An 18,588-nucleotide genomic window follows, 5' to 3' on the forward strand; every position below is an offset into this window, starting at 1 on the left:
CAGTCGGTTTTTCTGCTCAAATTATAAGCAGAATCGATCCCTCCAGGGATTATACACCGTTTTTCAAAGCCAATCAGCATGAAACCTTTTGTGTTCAGTAGATCACATTCACATGATACAGCTCATTCATTTATTCGTCCAAATTGATTCAAAACAAAAGAAAAACAATTCATTTTCCTTATAATTTTGACTTCCATACACATAAATTGGCCAGACCACTCCTAATTTGGCCACTCTCATGAGAAATCAATGCGATTGGCCAATTTAGGAACCGAAGTTAAATTTCTGGCCGAAACTGGTTCCGTGGGCCTTTATTGACCAACGGGATTTTCAAAGCGAAAAAATGGAAATATCTCAGCTTTGATATTTTGCACACATAATGTGGATTGGAAGCTTGCATTTGACATATTTGTTATATAAATACGGCTTCCCATATAATTTTTATTTACATTTTCTTTTAGGCTGGCCAAAATCGGTGCTTTTACCCTATACCATTTCTGAATGTAAAAACAGTCCTGCTTGGGCTTCACGAAGCACTACCCAGCAAGACGCTCCAAAACAGGAAAAAAAAAAATCTCCTGCGACGAAAACATGCGCGAAACCGTGAGCCAAATCTATCGGACGACGCAAAACAATAGAAATATTAGTAACAGAACGCTAGTGGCGCTATTGTCACAAAACTGATTTTAATTATTATTACTTTAAATTATGGTTTTTCATTGTTTGTTCAATGCCTTGTCGTTGTTTATGCTTTTATAATTAATTTGACACTTTGATGCCCGGTACTCACGCTGTCAGTTCGTGGCAAACTACACGGAGAAAACGGAAAACCCATATTTGAGTATTTTTTAACTTACTTTTGAGTTATTTTTCTCTCCCTATTTCATTCGCTCCTTCTATTGTTGTCAGAGAGCGAAGAGCAAAACAACCCAAAAACCGAACCTTAGTGCGTTACCTCAAATTTGAGTAAGTGGCACAGTACTAGAAGTTGAGTTATTTGATCTGCCGATTGAGTGAAAAGAACTTAGCCAGTAGGTATTTTTTCGCATGGCTGCAAATGAAAACAACTTCTACCCCATCAACTCAAAATTAGGTTAACGCACGAACCCCGGGAATTGAGTGGAATGAACTCACTTTTGAGTACTTCATTTTCTCCGTGTAGATGTTGGTAACACGAACAGCAGCGACTTTAGCATTCTTAGGTTAATGCTTCTACTCGCAAAACCGAACTGTCCTGCTTAGGCTTCATGAAGCACTACCCAGCAAGACGCTCAAAAAAAAATCTCCAGCGACGAAAACACGTGCATCGGTCCATAATGGTAATGCGACAACCATTTGTATTGACCAATGCACGAGTTCACTATTTGACGTTTGAGCGGTGCCGTGTTATTTACGTGACCATGGCAACAAGTGAATTCGGCACCGCTCAAACGTCAAATTAATGAACACGTGCATTGATCCATTAGGGGTATTCACTTAAACTCGCGTAAAGCTAAATTCTGCGTATCTTCGGCAATGAATTATTTCAAATGAAAAATTTCTCTTCCAATGTCATATGAAAGAATAATAATCTAGTGATCGGCTATAAACGTCAGTCGTTCATTGCAAAAGTTGTTATTTGTTCTGAAAATTGCTCGTTGTGGGATTTATTCGAATTTTATTTAGCAATGCCAAATCATGTAACGTCACACAAACTTTGAATTACCAACGGAACAATTATTCAAAATTATGCAAATGGAGCGATAATATTACGAGCTCCGGCTAAGTTATAAACAACAGTATCTTACACGATCGTTCCGTAAGCTGTTGCTGCTGGTTTTGGACAAAATTTTGTAATCTGTAGAGAAAAGAAAGCACTTGCATTATATGGCCTTTTTTTTAATTTTTCAACAAGCAAGTCTGGGGTCTTGGAAGTCAGTGCATTTTTAATCAATACTAAAATGAATCTAATATTTTTCATCGACCAAGTATTGGTTCTTCCTAGTTTTAAATTTATACATTCCTGTCAATGAAACTCTAATTTCCATACCAAGAGTAATTTTCAATAGAAGACGCTACATATTATCGCGTTGGTGGAATTCAAGCCAATTAAGACCAATAACAATCACATGCCAACTTCCCCTGTAAGCTTATAGGTATTCACTGAAATTATAGTCGTTGACCAGTTGAATTTTGCTGATAACACTTGTACAGCGTCAAGTATTTTTATTTTTCTGTTTTATAATTGCTGTTTTCTTTAGCTCTCAACGTGAATATTCTGAGGAAACAAAATTGCAAAACACTTGTTTATAATTAGCTGATTGTCAATTGCCATGGGTACCAAAGCATTCTTAGATTGAAAAACCGCGGATTTTCAACGCTCCGAAATGTTTCATTGTCAGTTTACACAACGCTATGAAATATTTTAAATAATCAATTTACGCAGAAGTTTACGCTATTAAGTGAAACCCCCTATTATCAATACGTATGACGTAATATTTCCAAACGAACCCTCAAAACCCTTGAAAAATTGATCAGGATTTCAAGCTGAAAAACAGATTTTGGCACACATCACATTATTGACGTTTACAGCGCGATGCAGTGGCTAGAACCGTGGGCAACTAGATCATAATTATCCCATTTGACGTTCCTCCGAATCAAGTAAGGAATATTTCATTTGAAAGCCTGATTTGCTACTGAAAAGGAATCGCTAAAGAAATTTCTCGCCGATTCCTTGAAGAAATTTTCTACAGCGACTCCCATTTGAACTGACATTTCTTTTCAACTGCGTACTGCGATCAGAAAAAGGCGCATTCTTGAGTGATTCCTTGCAGAAATTTCCCATGCATCAAGATAGGCCGAGAAATTACTTGTCAGCAGCGAATCAGGCTGAAAAGTTTAATCGCTGAAGTTACGCAGAATTATAGATTACGCGACTTTAAGTGAATACCCCTTGTTTGCGCCGATCGCCAGCAACCACACGTCGACCTATACGATTCGAATAATATCTAGATAGTTTTTTCCACTATTATAAGACCATTAACCCTAGCATTAAAGTCCCAGCACAAAAATACGGTCGCGCTACTCTAGCTAATGTGTATATATCAATCTATCCCGTATCGTATCGATCGCTTCACGATCGATGATAGGGCCGACCGCAGGTAGCGATCGAGTGTTCGAAAACATCGCACCAAGTCAGCAAACCGCACTGTAAACTACATTAATTTAGTCTGCAATAAACCTTTCGCACGTTAAGTGGCCGTTCATTACGTCGCGTGTTGCATAGTGAACCATTGTGAACAAGCTCTTTAAGGTCTAATAAACCGTCTCAGTCCGTAAAGGTTACCTCGCGAGTTTAAGTTTTCCAGAACTACGTATATATCCGACGATCCAGAACCAGTGTCAAGTGCGTATAACGAACATTTTGGTCCGAATCGAACCGGATCGTCGGGAAAAGCGATAGTAGAGTGATTGGTGGTACCTATTGTGAGCTACCGCGTGGTCGCTAATTGTTCTTCACGAGGGAGAACAATAGGACACGGGAGTCCCCATCTTCAAGTGCGTGCCTGCCATCTGGCACCTTCCTTGAGTGGTTTTTCGGAGAGCTGAGACGGATTCAACGGTGTCATCGTAGCTTCGACCGGAGCCGGACGAATTTGTGAGGCGAAATCAGGATAAGTACTGAGGGCTGAGCAGGTTTGTCTGTGGCGTGGTACTCTGATGCATGTGAGACCAACGCTGGCGATGCATGTGAAGTGAGCTAATTGACTCCCAAGACGATAAATCAGAATTAATAAAGATTTGTATGATTGCTTGCATGGAAAGTTTGTGTAGTCCAATTCATTTCGCTGAGTTGAGCCCTGACCAGTTCGCTACGTCTGTTGGTTTGTCCGCTTCGTTGGTGGGTTTGCTTTGTTCTGTTCCCAATCAAAAGCCTTAATTGTCCAGTCAAACCACGTGGTCGAGTAGAGTATCGCGATCGAGTGAAGTGTTTAAGTGCAAGTTTGACCTTTAAAGTGATTCATTATGCCAGCTAGTGAAGATTTGCGATTGTTCTGCAAGCAGGAGCGTGCGTTGCGTGTTTCCCTGGAGAATATGAAGGAGTTTGTACACGCCCACCGTGATCGGCCGGATCGGCGGGCATTGGACCTACGAATCAACAAATTGGACGAAATCTGGGAGAAATTTAGTGATGTGCGAATGCGAATCGAGTTGCTAACCGACGATGCAGCCGAGGATGAGATTTCCACCGATACAGAAGAAACGGAGGAGGCAAAGCTGCAACGTCACATTAAGATCAAAAGGCAGCATGATCGTGACAATGCAAAAATCCTGAAGGACTTCGAGAACGAAGTATTCGATCTTAAGCAGCTTATGTTTGAGCAGCTCCAAGCAGGCTCGAGTTGTGAGCAACAGCAGCATCGAGTGGCGGTTGCACAAACTGCACCGCAGTCCAAAGTGAAGCTGCCCGAACTTAAACTTCCAACCTTTAGCGGGAGGATGTCAGACTGGGTCACATTTCATGATACATACAAGAACCTGATTCACAATGACATCAACCTTTCCGACATGGATAAATTTTCGTACTTACGCACGTCTCTCACCGGCGATGCTCTACAGGAAATCGCCTCAATTGAGATTTCCTCCGTCAATTATGACATTGCATGGAAGGCGTTAGAAAGCGTTTTCGAAAACAAGAAGTTGCTAGTTATGACGTACCTAGATTCTTTGTTCGCTCTTGAACCACTTCGTCAAGAAAACTTCGAGACGTTAAGCAAACTTGTTAACGGTTTTGAAAAAAACCTCCAAATGCTCACCAAGATTGGTGAAGATACAGAAGGTTGGAGCACGCTACTGCAGTACATGCTCTGCAAACGTCTTCATTCGAGCACACTGAGACAGTGGGAGTCGCATTATAGCTCAAAGGAAGTACCGAAGTACAAGGATCTGATTAAGTTCCTTAAGAGTCACTGTTCGGTGTTACAATCCATCGCCCCTGGAAGGCAGGTCCAGAGTGAACCGAAGAAGTTTATTCGTCCATCCATCAGCCATGCTGGAGTCCAGTCCTCAAGTAGCTGTCCGTTTTGTGGAGAAATGGCCCATTCCGCCTTCAAGTGTACAAAGTTTTCGAAAATGAGAGTTTCGGAAAGGGTCGACGTCGTGAAGAAGCATTCGCTTTGCTTGAATTGTTTGTCATCAGGACACATCGCACGATTCTGCACCCGTGGGTCGTGCTTCCACTGTGGTCAACGTCACCACTCGTTGCTTCACGCGAACTCATCGACCACCGCGAATTCACCGACTAAGTCTGGACAGTCAATTGGGAATCAGTCATCCAAGAAACCACACGGACAGAATATGCAACCACCACAAGCTAAGCCAACACCAAACGGTCACTCAACACACACTCAGCCTACACAAAGCGGACGCAATGATCCACAGAGTCCCACAAACGCAAGTAATGCTCAATCACACAATTCCGCCACAGACTGCCCTAGTACATCCCTACACACTGCTCCTCTCGCATCACAACGACACGTTCCACACACTGTTCTGCTTTCTACCGCGATCGTAAATCTCTAAGATCAGTTCGGTAACTCTTTGCTCGCTCGTGCATTGCTAGACTCTGGGTCTCAGCGATGCTACATGTCTGAGAAATTCTCGCAAAACCTTAAGTTCAAGCGTACTCGTGAGCACTTACCGATCGCTGGAATTGGTGGTTCACGAACTGCTTCCACCAAAGCAGTTTTCGCTGAGGTCCATTCGCTTGTCACGAAATACGTGACAAACCTCAAATTTCACGTGTTGCCGCGAGTTACCGTCGATCTTCCTACGCGAAGTATCGATATTCGATCCTGGAACATGCCTAAGGAGCTGGTGTTGGCCGATCCCACCTTTCACGAGTCTGGAGCAGTCGACCTGATAATCGGGGCTGAAGTGTACTTGGAGCTGATGATCGCCGAACGTCAAATCAAATTAGGAGAGTCTGGTCCGATTCTGCAGAACACTCTGCTGGGCTGGATTGTTTCAGGAGGCGTTCAGAATGAATCTACATCCACACCAGTCGTGTCCGCATGCGCAACCGAGCAGATTGAAGAAGGATTGGCACGGTTCTTTGAGCTGGAATCGTGTCGCACCACCAGCACGTTGTCGTTGGAGGAGTCAGCGTGTGAAACACATTTCGAGAGAACTACGAAACGGGACTCAAGTGGCAGATTCGTCGTTCAGCTACCCAAGAAACAGTTTATGCTTGATCGCCTAGGAGACACCCAAGCTATTGCCACTCGTCGCTTCATGGCACTAGAGCGACGATTGAATGCCGATCCTGTCTTGAAGAAGATGTACACCGAGTTCATCGATGAGTACCTCCGGATGCAGCACATGCGCGAAATTTCACCACGAGAATTGAGCACCTTTCGGGTCACGTATTTCTTGCCGCACCATGCGGTACTTAAGCCCGACAGCACAACGACCAAACTGCGGGTCGTGTTTGTTGCGTCATGTGCAAGCACTACAGGAGTTTCGCTGAACGACGCTCTTATGGTGGGTCCTGTTGTCCAGGAGGATCTCACCTCTATCACGCTTCGATTTCGTTTACGGAAGTACGCAATGACAGCTGACATCGAAAAGATGTACAGAATGATCAAGATGCACCCGATGGACCACCCACTCCAGTGCATTTTGTGGAGAGAAGATTCAATTAAGCCACTTCGATTCTTCGTCCTGACAACAGTCACGTACGGCACATCCTCAGCGCCATATTTGGCAACACGTTGTCTGAAGAAGCTGGCGGAGGATGAGAAAGCCAATTTTCCCGCCGCTACAAATACGATCATCTACGATTTTTACGTTGACGATATGCTGAAGAGCGTCGACAGCATCGAGGAGGCAACCCAGCTCTCGAAAGACCTGGTTCATGTGCTGGGTACTGCTGGACTCACATTAAGGAAATGGAGCTCTAATTCTCGTGAACTGCTAGACCAAATCCCACCCTATCTGCGAGATGAACGCTCGTCTTTGGATCTCGAACTTTCAAATCCCACCGTCAAAACCCTTGGAATCAAATGGGAACCCAAATGGGATTCACTGTGCCTCAGTGGAATCCTGCTACTGAGTTCACCAAGAGAATCATCCTGTCGGATTTTGCAAAGCTCTTCGATCCGCTAGGCCTAGTTGGACCTAGTTTGGTTCCAGCTAAGGTATTCCTCCAGGAGCTTTGGAGATCAAAGTGTTCCTGGAACGATATTCTGCCCGACGAGCTTCAGAAATGGTGGAGAGAGTTCCGAGGAAGTTTGGAAGGCCTCACTCATCTTCAAGTTCCTCGTTGGATCGCTTTCGGGAGCGACACAATTTCCGTGGAGCTCCACATGTTCTGTGATGCTTCCATGAAGGCTTATGGTGCTTGCATTTATTTGCGCTGCACCTCGTTCGATGGCACGGTCACCTCGACGCTATTGACTGCGAAATCTCGAGTAGCTCCGCTCGAAGATCTTAAGAAGAAGCGAAAGCAAGCCTCCATACCCCGTCTAGAACTGTCATCTGCGCTCACCGGAGTCTATTTGTTCGAGAAGGTCGTCCAAAGCATCAAAATCACTGCTCAACCGTACTTTTGGACTGACTCAACAATCGTTAAGTGCTGGATTGCTGCTCCACCATCACGATGGAACATGTTCGTCGCCAATAGAGTGTCTGAAATTCAACACATCACACGAGGAGGAATTTGGAACCATATTGCGGGACTGGAGAATCCGGCAGACGTCTTGTCAAGGGGAATGACTCCTGATTTGTTGAAGGACTTCGAAATGTGGTGGCACGGACCACCGTGGCTGCACCTAGACAAATCTTCCTGGCCGAAAACGGCTAATATCAACCCGGAGGATTTGAATCCTTCGCTACTCGAGGAGAGATCCACGGTCTCAGTTTCAGCTCATGTTTTCAATCCCAGTCCTGTCTTCAGTCTACGATCGTCACTCCAAGATTTGGTTCGAATTGTGTCCCTCATTCGGCGATTCGCCCACAACTGCAGAAATCCTGGCGATCGTAGAGCAGGCTTCTTAAAGCATGAAGAACGAGACGAGGCATTACATCAGCTGCTGATCCTTGCGCAACAAGAAAGTTTTCCTGAAGATCTCATGACTCTTCGTAGAACCGGAGAGGTTAAGTCAACCTCAAAATTAAAGCAACTAACTCCACGTCTAGTGAACGGATTGATCCTGGTTGGCGGCCGGCTACGGAACGCCAATATTTCGGCTGGTCGGAAGCATCCGGTCATACTAGACTATCATCACCCCCTCTCAGTCCTCATCGCCGTTCACTATCACCAAAAAAATCTGCACGCTGGGCAACAACTGCTTGTCGCCAGCATGCGGGAAAGGTATTGGCCGTTGGCAGCCCGTACCTTGGCTCGAAAGGTCATCCACAGCTGCGTAAAATGTTTTCGGGTCCGTCCGAAGGCGCACGAGCAACTCATGGCGGACTTACCAGCAGAACGTGTCAATCCAGCTCCAGCGTTCCTGCGCGTAGGGGTGGACTACTGTGGTCCGTTCTACATCCAATACCCCTATCGCAAGGGTGGTCCTATCAAATGCTTCGTCGCCGTTTTTGTTTGTCTTGTCGTAAAGGCCGTTCATCTGGAGGTCGTTGGAGACCTCACGACTCAAGCCTTCATCGCCGCTTTGAGAAGATTTGTCTCCCGTCGAGGTCGCCCAGAAATCATCATGTGCGACAACGCAACAAATTTTGTCGGCGCACGGCGTGAGTTGGATGAGCTGCGGAAGTTATTCAACCGTCAAGAGTTCGTGAAGGTAGTTTCAGAAGAGGCTTCCTGGGAGAACATTAACTTCAAGTTTATTCCGGCGAAGTCCCCCAACTTCGGAGGCCTATGGGAGGCCGCCGTCAAGTCAATGAAGGAGCATTTAAGGCGAACCCTCGGCAACACAGTGCTCGTGTCAGACGAAATGGCTACCCTGGTGGCACAAATTGAAGCTATCCTCAACTCGAGGCCAATCACACCCCTTTCGAATGATGCGGACGATCTAGAAATCTTAACTCCCGGTCACTTTCTGGTGGGGAGGCCACTCACAGCGATACCAGAACCATCGCTGCAAGATCTCAATGAGGCAAGACTGTCAAGGTGGCAGCGAGTGCAGTATTTTCTTCAACGAATTTGTAGTCGTTGGTCAACTCAATACCTGTCCAATCTGCACGCCCGCACAAAATGGACCAGGCAACGGAACAACTTATTTATCGGCACTATGGTGCTACTCTGCGAGGACAACGTGCCACCCCTCAAGTGGCGAATGGGTCGAGTCACAGAGATTCACCCGGGGAACGACGGCAATATCCGTGTCGTTAAGGTTCGCACGAAGGACGGCAACTTTCTTCGAGCAATCTCCAAGGTTTGTGTCCTGCCAATACGGGACAACGAAGCGTCGCCCTCGTCGGCTCACGAGGAGGATTGATTTCTTCTCCAACGAGCGCCCTACGGCGCTGCCGAGGCCTTCGGGTCTCGGCGGTCCAGTTAAGTTTTTGTTTATTAATGTATGGTCAAAAAGCTTAGAGAATATTTCATCCTCCATAGTCAAGTTCACCCACGGCGGCCGGAGCCGCCCATCCGATTGTTCGAAGTTCCGTCTGTCATCCCACTACTACGATGTCTGGTCCATCCATTTGCTAGCCGTTACTACAATCTCAACTCGGTTACTGTGGTCGTCTATTTATGAAGATGACGCGTCAAGTATTCTGTGGGGGTTGAGGAATCCCCACACAAAGTTACGTGTATTGCATGTCGTTAGTCATTTCGTGCAATCAAACACCATTCCATTTGCTCAGCAGGATACAGTCCAAATATACGCCACACTTCGTGAATTCACCTGGCGGACAACGGCCTACATCATTATCCTCACAGGAGTCACGATGCCCGATGTCGCTCTGGTGTTTCCAACCAGCATGTCCACGTTCACCCTGAAGTTCCGATACCAGGAACATTCATCCAGTCTACAACCGAGAATAGATCAACGGAGTCATCGATGGTGCATTGGCGCCTGCGGAGGCGGACGGCCTCCGCGACCCAGGGAAGTCGTTTTTTGTTACGTGTTTTCATTTAAAAAATCGCCTCTCATCTCATTCATAGCTTGCCGTCGAAGAATCCCTCACCCGAGGTCGATTGGGCTCCCGCTGGAGGAAGGGGATCCGTGGCCTACCACTAAAGCGACAGATGACACACAGACCGTGTGAACATATCCAACTATGATGAAAGGACGATAAGTCGGAAACCAGTCATCAACATCACCAGTCGTTTCCTCATGAATCGTAAAACGAACAGCAGATCATCATCTTCAACTAAGAAGTACTATCTAGTACAAACATATGAATTTCTTATCTAATCCGATAGTCTATAAGTTGTTAGGACCTTATTTGGTTAGTAACTTAAATCGCTAAATAACCAGTTGAAATGAGATATTTCAAGGCGGCCGGTATGTTTGCGCCGATCGCCAGCAACCACACGTCGACCTATACGATTCGAATAATATCTAGATAGTTTTTTCCACTATTATAAGACCATTAACCCTAGCATTAATGTCCCAGCACAAAAATACGGTCGCGCTACTCTAGCTAATGTGTATATATCAATCTATCCCGTATCGTATCGATCGCTTCACGATCGATGATAGGGCCGACCGCAGGTAGCGATCGAGTGTTCGAAAACATCGCACCAAGTCAGCAAACCGCACTGTAAACTACATTAATTTAGTCTGCAATAAACCTTTCGCACGTTAAGTGGCCGTTCATTACGTCGCGTGTTGCATAGTGAACCATTGTGAACAAGCTCTTTAAGGTCTAATAAACCGTCTCAGTCCGTAAAAGTTACCTCGCGAGTTTAAGTTTTCCAGAACTACGTATATCCGACGATCCAGAACCAGTGTCAAGTGCGTATAACGAACACCCCTATTGTTTAAGTCGGCTAGGAGAAGCAGTTTGCCTAGGCTGCTTCTGCTACATGTGTTGTGCTGTATGCACTGGCCCCTCCCCGAAGAAATACCATGAGGTGGTTCCGGGGAGATAAGGATCTGATGCCAAGGGTAATTTCACTGCACTGTACACCACTTGAGCAATTCAACAAGAATTGCTCATATACAGTGGCATCCCCACACTGCCTTAGTTACCTTCTCAGGCGTCTGTTTGCAGATTTCCCACTTGTAAAAAAGACCGTCACGAACTTATGAAAAATGTCTAATTAGCAATAAATGAATGAATGATGACATGACAGCTACATGTCGGCTACTTGGAGGAATACGTTGGGGGTACTTTGGCCCAATAAGCCAAATTTGGGTAAATGCAACTTTTTTTATGTTTGGGTCGAAAGAACTCAATTTTGCGTTAAATCAACCCAAAATTGAGTATATTTTTCTAATAGAATTAAAGCCAAACTACCTAGTGGGGACCTTGGAAATTTAGCCAAAATTGAGTTATTGGGCTCAACTACGGAATTGCGTTGAAACAACCCAAAATTGAGTTGAATTCCGTCTCCGTGTACCTACGCACTCTGTAATTGTCAATCCAGACAGAAACTTTTAATTGAAAACATCTTACTGCATGGATTCGAAGGCTGTGATATCTTTGAAAGCTAGAAATAGATTTAGAAGGAAATGGAATTTATTATCAAAGTTTAAAGTGTGTAAAAATCAGATTCTCACATTTTTTATTCATATGTTTTAAACGACACCAACAAAACAATGGCCATTATACAGCCTTTAAATAACAGAAATCGTAAAACCGACTATTCATAATGGAAATAAATATACTTTGGGAAGAATAAAGGTAAATGATGGAATGAAAATGAGCGATTCAATAGAACATTTCGCAGTAATAAAGATTTTGTCATACAGTCAAGATTCCTACAGTACAGTTGATAACATCGGTTTTCAATCACAATTTCTCGTTTGTTTCCTACCTTTTTGGTTATCAAAAATCTACATCATTAGGTGGCAATCTATCGATATATTGTCATCAGCCGCACTATAGAAATCTTGACTGTACCTCTTTAAGGCCAATTCCGGATAGTTATCAATCCATGGAATATTAGTTGGTGAAGGGATTGTTTCATCATTGCTTTCTATATAATGTCTATTCTGTTCTATGCGACGACGATATTTGGCTCCCATTGGGATTATCCACTAAAGTTTCGGAGATTCTAAACACTGCATATGCTGCTACTGTCGGTTTTGGTTTCACTACTCATCACAAGAGGTAGAGAGACAGATGGTTTATATACGATAGAATCTTTTCATGTGACGTTTGCTTTGCACCACTAGCTGGCAGCACATGGGTATGACTATTGCAGTTGACTAAACTAGAAGAGATCCTACATCATCGAGAATATTTCAAAGGGATGTCTTTTTAGGGCCAGGATAATTGATTTTTCTCATTGACTCATTGACAAGCATATTAACAAATAATATAGAAATATATATAAGGCATTCATAAAGCCTAGTTAATTACCCATATTTCATAATTGCAGACATTATTAATTTTAGTGAGCACGTTTTCGTCGATTTTAATCGAATCTCGATAGTTACAATCTACGTAACTAGCGTATAAAACAAGAAAGATTTCATCTCGATATGTGATAATGGTACTAAATTATTGTAGATCAGTTCATTATTCACCTTAGACTAGCATAAATATATGAGAGACTTATCAATAATTTGACTTTGATGTTCTGACTAGAAACGGGTTCTCTAAACTAACCTTTAAGGCTGCCATTATTTGCGGTACCAAAAAGTCCTGGTTCGCTCTTAGGTTCAACAATACATACACTACTCTAAAAGAAGTTTTGACCTACTTCCTAAACATGTTAAAAATGTTATTTTTTAAAAGGAATCATTCATGTATGTTGTCTTTGTTCTCTTGTTAGCGGTTGTATTTTACTGCTCCTAGTACACCTTGATGACGATATTCTATCGGTTCTATCTATGAGAATCAAATGGGATGGGACGCGAAAGTCCACATATACCTACTGTCCCACAATCCATTGACATTAAATATGTAGTAACTCTATACAGCGTAGTGGACTAGAAGAAAAAACATTACCTGTGTGCTGATTACCTTATCACATTACGGGTTTTAGCTATCATCATTGAATGCTGCAAACTGCAGATGAGCTCGAGCCGGAGTTGTCTAATCGCCGTTTCATACCTTCCAGGTAAACTTCCCGATTGAACAAACCTGCGGCCAAGGGTATCCTGTAATTGAAAAAAAAAATGATAATACATTGAACATGTGTACATAGTGTACATGATCATTTTTCTCGGATATAATCGGCACCAAAATTTATCGCGGCGCTAACAATGACACTGACCACTACCTAATACTATCCGTCATCAACAATGTACAGTACCGACGCCCACCTCGGTATGACCTAGCACGACTGACACAACCGACTGACTGCCGAATTCACTCGTTACCATGGTCACGTAAATAACACGGCACCGCTAAAACGTCAGATAGTGAACTCGTGCATTGGTCCATAGCACAACACGTGTAGCAGCAGTAGCCTAGGCAAACTGCTACTCCTAGCCGACTTAAACAATGTTACAAGGGACCAGCCTCGGCAGGCAATTCTTGGTCGGCGCGCCATAGGCGCTGCAATTCTAACATAATGTGAGTGACAGCCGTAGTTACTGCATTCCAGCACTCGGCATCCGCACACATTCTCTCTATTATATTGTCGGGGGACGTGTCCCCTCCGCATGTAGCGAGCATGTGACCTCTCACAACAATGAAACGGGGGCAATCGAACACGACATGCCCCGCTGTTTCCTCCACACCAGCACAATTGGAGCACGCAGTAGATTCTGAGTGCCCGAACCTATGCAGGTACTGTCTATAGCAACCATGTCCTGACAGAAACTGCGTCAGGTGGAAGTTCACTTCCCCATGGTTTCTTCCATACCAATCTGACACATTTGGTATTAGCCGATGGGTCCATCTACCCTTAGTGGAGTTATCCCTTTCCTGCTGCCAGCTTCTGAACGTTTCCTCTTTACACGTGTTGCGGACTCCTCTGGTACCCCTTTGGTTGAAGCATTGAACATCTTCCTTGATGATGAGCCCGATGGGCGTCATCCCGGCTATGATGCACACGGCTTCTTTAGATACCGTCCGGTATGCACTTGCTACTCTTAAGCACATTATCCTGTACGTGCTTTCCAACCGCTTTAGGTTTCTTCTCGTTCTAAGCGCATTTGACCAAATTGGTCCTCCATACCTTAGTACGGATAGCGTCACGCTTTCCAGTAGCTTGCGTTTGCTGGCAATTACAGCAGAGTTGATAAACATCATCCACGATAGCGCCGCTATAGCCGTAGGTTCCCCTTTTACAGGCAACGTAGCAAGCGAACCTTAGCTTGTCATCGATCATTACCTCAAGATATCTAAGGGATCGCTTGGACTCTATGGTGCAATCACCTACCGAGATAAACGCCCGTTGCTCGGACTTGCGGTTGTTGACCACCACCATCTCAGTCTTGTGACGGACCAGTCCTAGTTTCCTAGACTTCATCCATTCCTCAACTATGGAAATAGAGTGTGCTGCTGTCAACTCTACTTCCTCCATCGATTCACCATAGACCACTAGGGTAATATCGTCAGCGAAGCTAACAATCTTAACACCCGTCGGAAGGGGCAGCCTCAATGCGTCATCGTACATCGCATTCCATAACAGCGGGCCCAGGATTGAACCTTGAGGTACTCCCGCGGTAATTCGAACGCTTTTCTGCCCCTCCTCTGTGTCATACAGTAGAATCCTACCATCAAAATAGCTTTCTAGAAGATTACACATCTGCACCGGTACCTTGAGGCGGTGAAGCGCGTGTGCTATTGCTTCCCAGCTTGGGCTGTTGAACGCATTCTTCACATCCAGAGTGACAACCGCCGCTCCTTTTATGCTCGATCGCCACCTCAGCTGTCTGAACGACCGACCGACCGACTGGCTGGCGTCCAGAGTAGATTTACCTTTTCTGAATACAAACTGGTTGTTGGACAGGCCGTCCGCACTCTCCGTATACGGGATAAGCCTGTTGAGAATCAACCTCTCCAATAACTTGCCCGTCGTATATAGTAGACAAATTGGTCTAGACGCCGACGGGTCACCTGGTGGTTTTCCCGCCTTCGGTAGTAGCACCAATTTATGTCGCTTCTATACATCCGGGAAGATTCCTTGATCAATGCAGCGTTGCATTGTGGTTCTGAACATGTCTGGATCCACGTTCACTGCCGCTTTTAAGGCAACATTCGGGATACCATTGGGTCCCGGTGCCTTGTTTGACGCGAATGATTTCACAACTTCTACCAGATCTTCATTCGTCACCCTCGCCACTTCTTCTCCTTCATCTGCCGCATACGGTGCTGGGGGCCATGGGCTTATGGGATGGTGCGGGAAGAGTACATCGATTATCGATCGCTGCAACTCGGGCGACTTCTCTTGGGGTGCTACGGCACCTTTTTTTTCTCTCTGTTCGGATGCGCCACTGCGACCAGTATTTAGATCTATTGTGGCATTACCCGTATCCTTAGTGTATAGTGCATATCGCATTACTCCATTTCCATTTATAGTAATGAAGCATCGATTTCGATAGGTAATGAAGCATCGATTTCTTTACAGTTTTTGTTTTGATTCCTCAGATATTGATAAAAATCGACTATGATGAAAAGGTCCCGCTATTTACACCCTTCATAGAAATTTAAATCTCAGCGAAGGCACGTCCCTTAGCAAACATAATCGATTAAATTTCTGAGGAATCAAATAGGTACTACTGATATTTGACCATGCAACGGAACTCTAATCACATCTTTGTTTCAACTTTAGTTAAGTCCCAGAAAAATAGTACAAAAAAGGGGCTTTATGCTAGCAGCAAAACCGAATCAAGCTAGAAAATTTGTTTAGTAATCAGAATTCACGTGAGTCCTTGAATTACCAGTACTTACAGTCCTTGTTGAGTTAATACTCATGATTGTTATCCTGGCTTCAAATGTAGTCTCGGAACTGACCAACTCCGAGTCTTCAACCATCTGCTAGGTAAAATAGAATAATTTTCAAAAAAATGTTGCCAGTAACAATGGCTTTGTACCGCGAATCCTTGAATTACCAGAACATATTACCCTAGCCCGACAAACAAGATGAGACTAGGCTTCAAATTGGAAGATCTTACCCCGTAACGCACCACGAAGAGGTGATCTACCCGCGTTACGGGTCTTTGGTCTTAGCCTTACCACTCTGTAGGCGTCACCCCATGGACTAGAATTGGCACTCTCGCATAGACTATCAAAGCATGCCCGTTTTCGACTCTTGATTTCCTTTTTGAGAACCAACTTTGTACACCGGCGGCCTGTTCTCTCTAGGAGGGGCTTTTCTCGGCATGGAAGCATCACACGCTCGTGATATCACAGAAACTAGCTCTTCGCCGTTTAGGTCCAGAGTGTTTCGTTCGCGCCTCAGGGCTTCAGTGAATACTTCGCCGTCGAAGCGCGCTGGTTTCCATCCTCGGGTTTGAGTCGAGTTACATCGCAGCGAATCGATAGATGATCGCTATGAGTATAACCGTCATCAACGCGCCAGTTCATGGTATCTAAAAGGTTAGGACTACAAAACGTCACGTCGATAATCGATTCTGCACCGTTTCTGCGGAAAATACTCACTGTACCCACATTTGCCAGCTCTACAATTAATGCGGCCAGGGATTCCAACAATACCTGGCCTCTTTGATTGGTGCAGTGGCTACCCCACTCCACTGCCCATGCATTAAAGCCGCGAGCTATCACAACTGGCTGCCGATTAGCTAGTTCGGGAAAATTCCTCAATTGACCACCTTGGGGGCGCGTAACAACTGCAATAGAACACGCCGTTGATTTTTGCTATCGCAAAACCGTCTTTTGAGCTAGAGACTACTTCTTGAATTGGGTATCGTCCTGTCTTCCCTATAGCTGCTAGCTGCCAACCAGTTACCGTTGTTGGCTGGTATGCGGTATGGGTTCGATATTAACACCACGTCAGTCTTGGTTTCCGAGAATGACTGCCAAAGCAGCTGCTGGGCTGCATCACAGTGGTTGAAATTTAACGTTTTGGCTGCTTTGATACTCCGCTTGTGCCCGGACATTTGGGTCCGCCCATTAAGTATACGTTATCTGCTCTGTCGACACATCGTCCCCTTAATGCTACAACTAGATAACTCGAAAATCAAAATTTTGGGATGTGCAACTTTGAGAATAAGACAGTTTTACAAGGTGACGGTTAATCGCAGAGGATATGGTTCAAAAATAAACTTTAACTTGTGTATTTTGAATCACACGCTTATGAGCTGTAGGTATTTTACAGATCTAATTAAGAAAAATGTTTTGGCATATTGAAGTCAAAAATTTCAAATTTCGAGTTATCTAGTTGTAGCATCAATGGGACGACATATTAAGTGCCTTGTAATTAAGGGATTTGCTTGCCGTATGGCCTTCGGTGCCGCATTTTCTGCACATCTTGCTTCTGTCGGGACCATTGCAATTCCACGACTTCTGGCCCTTCCCGAAACACTTGAAGCAAACTTCAGGAGACTGTTGTATGCTCAGCCGCAAACCGACCAGCTTACCTTGAGTATGCCCAAGTTCTTCGCTTTGTTGGCCTCTGCGACCGGCAGCCTGATCACCGCCACCTGGGTGCCCTGCGGGCCCTTTTTAAGGTGGATGGCCTTACTGGCTACGTCGATGTCACACTGCTCTTTGAGAGCAGCCGAGACCTCCGCTGCGTCGGTGACCTCATCCAGATTTTTACATTGGAGAGTCGCTTCAGCAGTAAAGGATCTTACATCAACCTCGTCGCCAAGTACTTCTTGTGCCAGTTGCTTATAGACTGCACCCTTTTCCTTGGTGTCCTTTTTTAAGACTAGGATCATTTCACCAATCGCCTTATGCTCCGCACGTCTGCGCCCAGTGCTTACTTGTCTTCACATGTGAATTATTGTTGTTTTGACAGTTTAGTGTCCGCATTCAAAGTCGCGAAAATGTCCGTCCTCGATTATTTGAAAGGTTATGGTACTTCTGATAGTTCCGAAGATGAGTGCATGAATTTGGCCGATGGCGACTCGTTGGACAATGACGCGGGCTCTGAAGACAACTTCGCTGGCTTCGACGATAAGAACGGTTGTAACGGCAATGCTGGCGACAGCGGCAGATTTCAGTTTCCACTGAAGACGTTGCATTGGGTAAGCTATTTGAAATCGTTGGAGGACACTGTATATGTGACAGGGACTAATTAAATAGACTCAGACGGAAGTCAAACGGTCGTTGATGAATTTGCCAAAAACACAAGAGAACAAAAACAAAAGAATTGAAAGCGAGACACAACGCCAAGAAGCACCGTTTATCGCACCGAGTAAAGATTGTCGCTTTTGGGTGTATAATGAACTGCGGCCTTAGAATATCGTAGAAAAAAACCGTATTCATCTTAACACGGTGCTCGGGCATTGGATTCACGAGAGCAAATCAGCTATATTCGCCAGAGCGTGGAACGAGTGGATGTTCAAAGACGGCGTTGCTACAAGTTCGAGGAAAAGGATCCAAGGA

At 44.8% G+C, this 18,588-nt stretch overlaps 1 protein-coding gene across 6 annotated transcripts in view; it reads right to left on the reverse strand.

The window, feature by feature from the left end:
* Positions 1 to 11,616: 11,616 nt before the first annotated feature.
* The window catches only part of LOC5570350 (72 kDa inositol polyphosphate 5-phosphatase), a 32,648-nt gene continuing 25,676 nt past the window's right edge, over positions 11,617 to 18,588 (reverse strand). For all 6 annotated transcript variants that reach the window (XM_021843770.1, XM_021843768.1, XM_021843767.1 and 3 more), the window contains exon 6: positions 11,617 to 13,223. In XM_021843770.1, the coding sequence (XP_021699462.1) occupies positions 13,115 to 13,223 (109 nt within the window). In that variant the 3' untranslated portion in view covers positions 11,617 to 13,114. The remainder of the gene's footprint in view (positions 13,224 to 18,588) is intronic.

The sequence above is a fragment of the Aedes aegypti genome, chromosome 2, assembly GCF_002204515.2.
Source record: "Aedes aegypti strain LVP_AGWG chromosome 2, AaegL5.0 Primary Assembly, whole genome shotgun sequence".
Taxonomy (NCBI): Eukaryota; Metazoa; Arthropoda; class Insecta; order Diptera; family Culicidae; genus Aedes; species Aedes aegypti.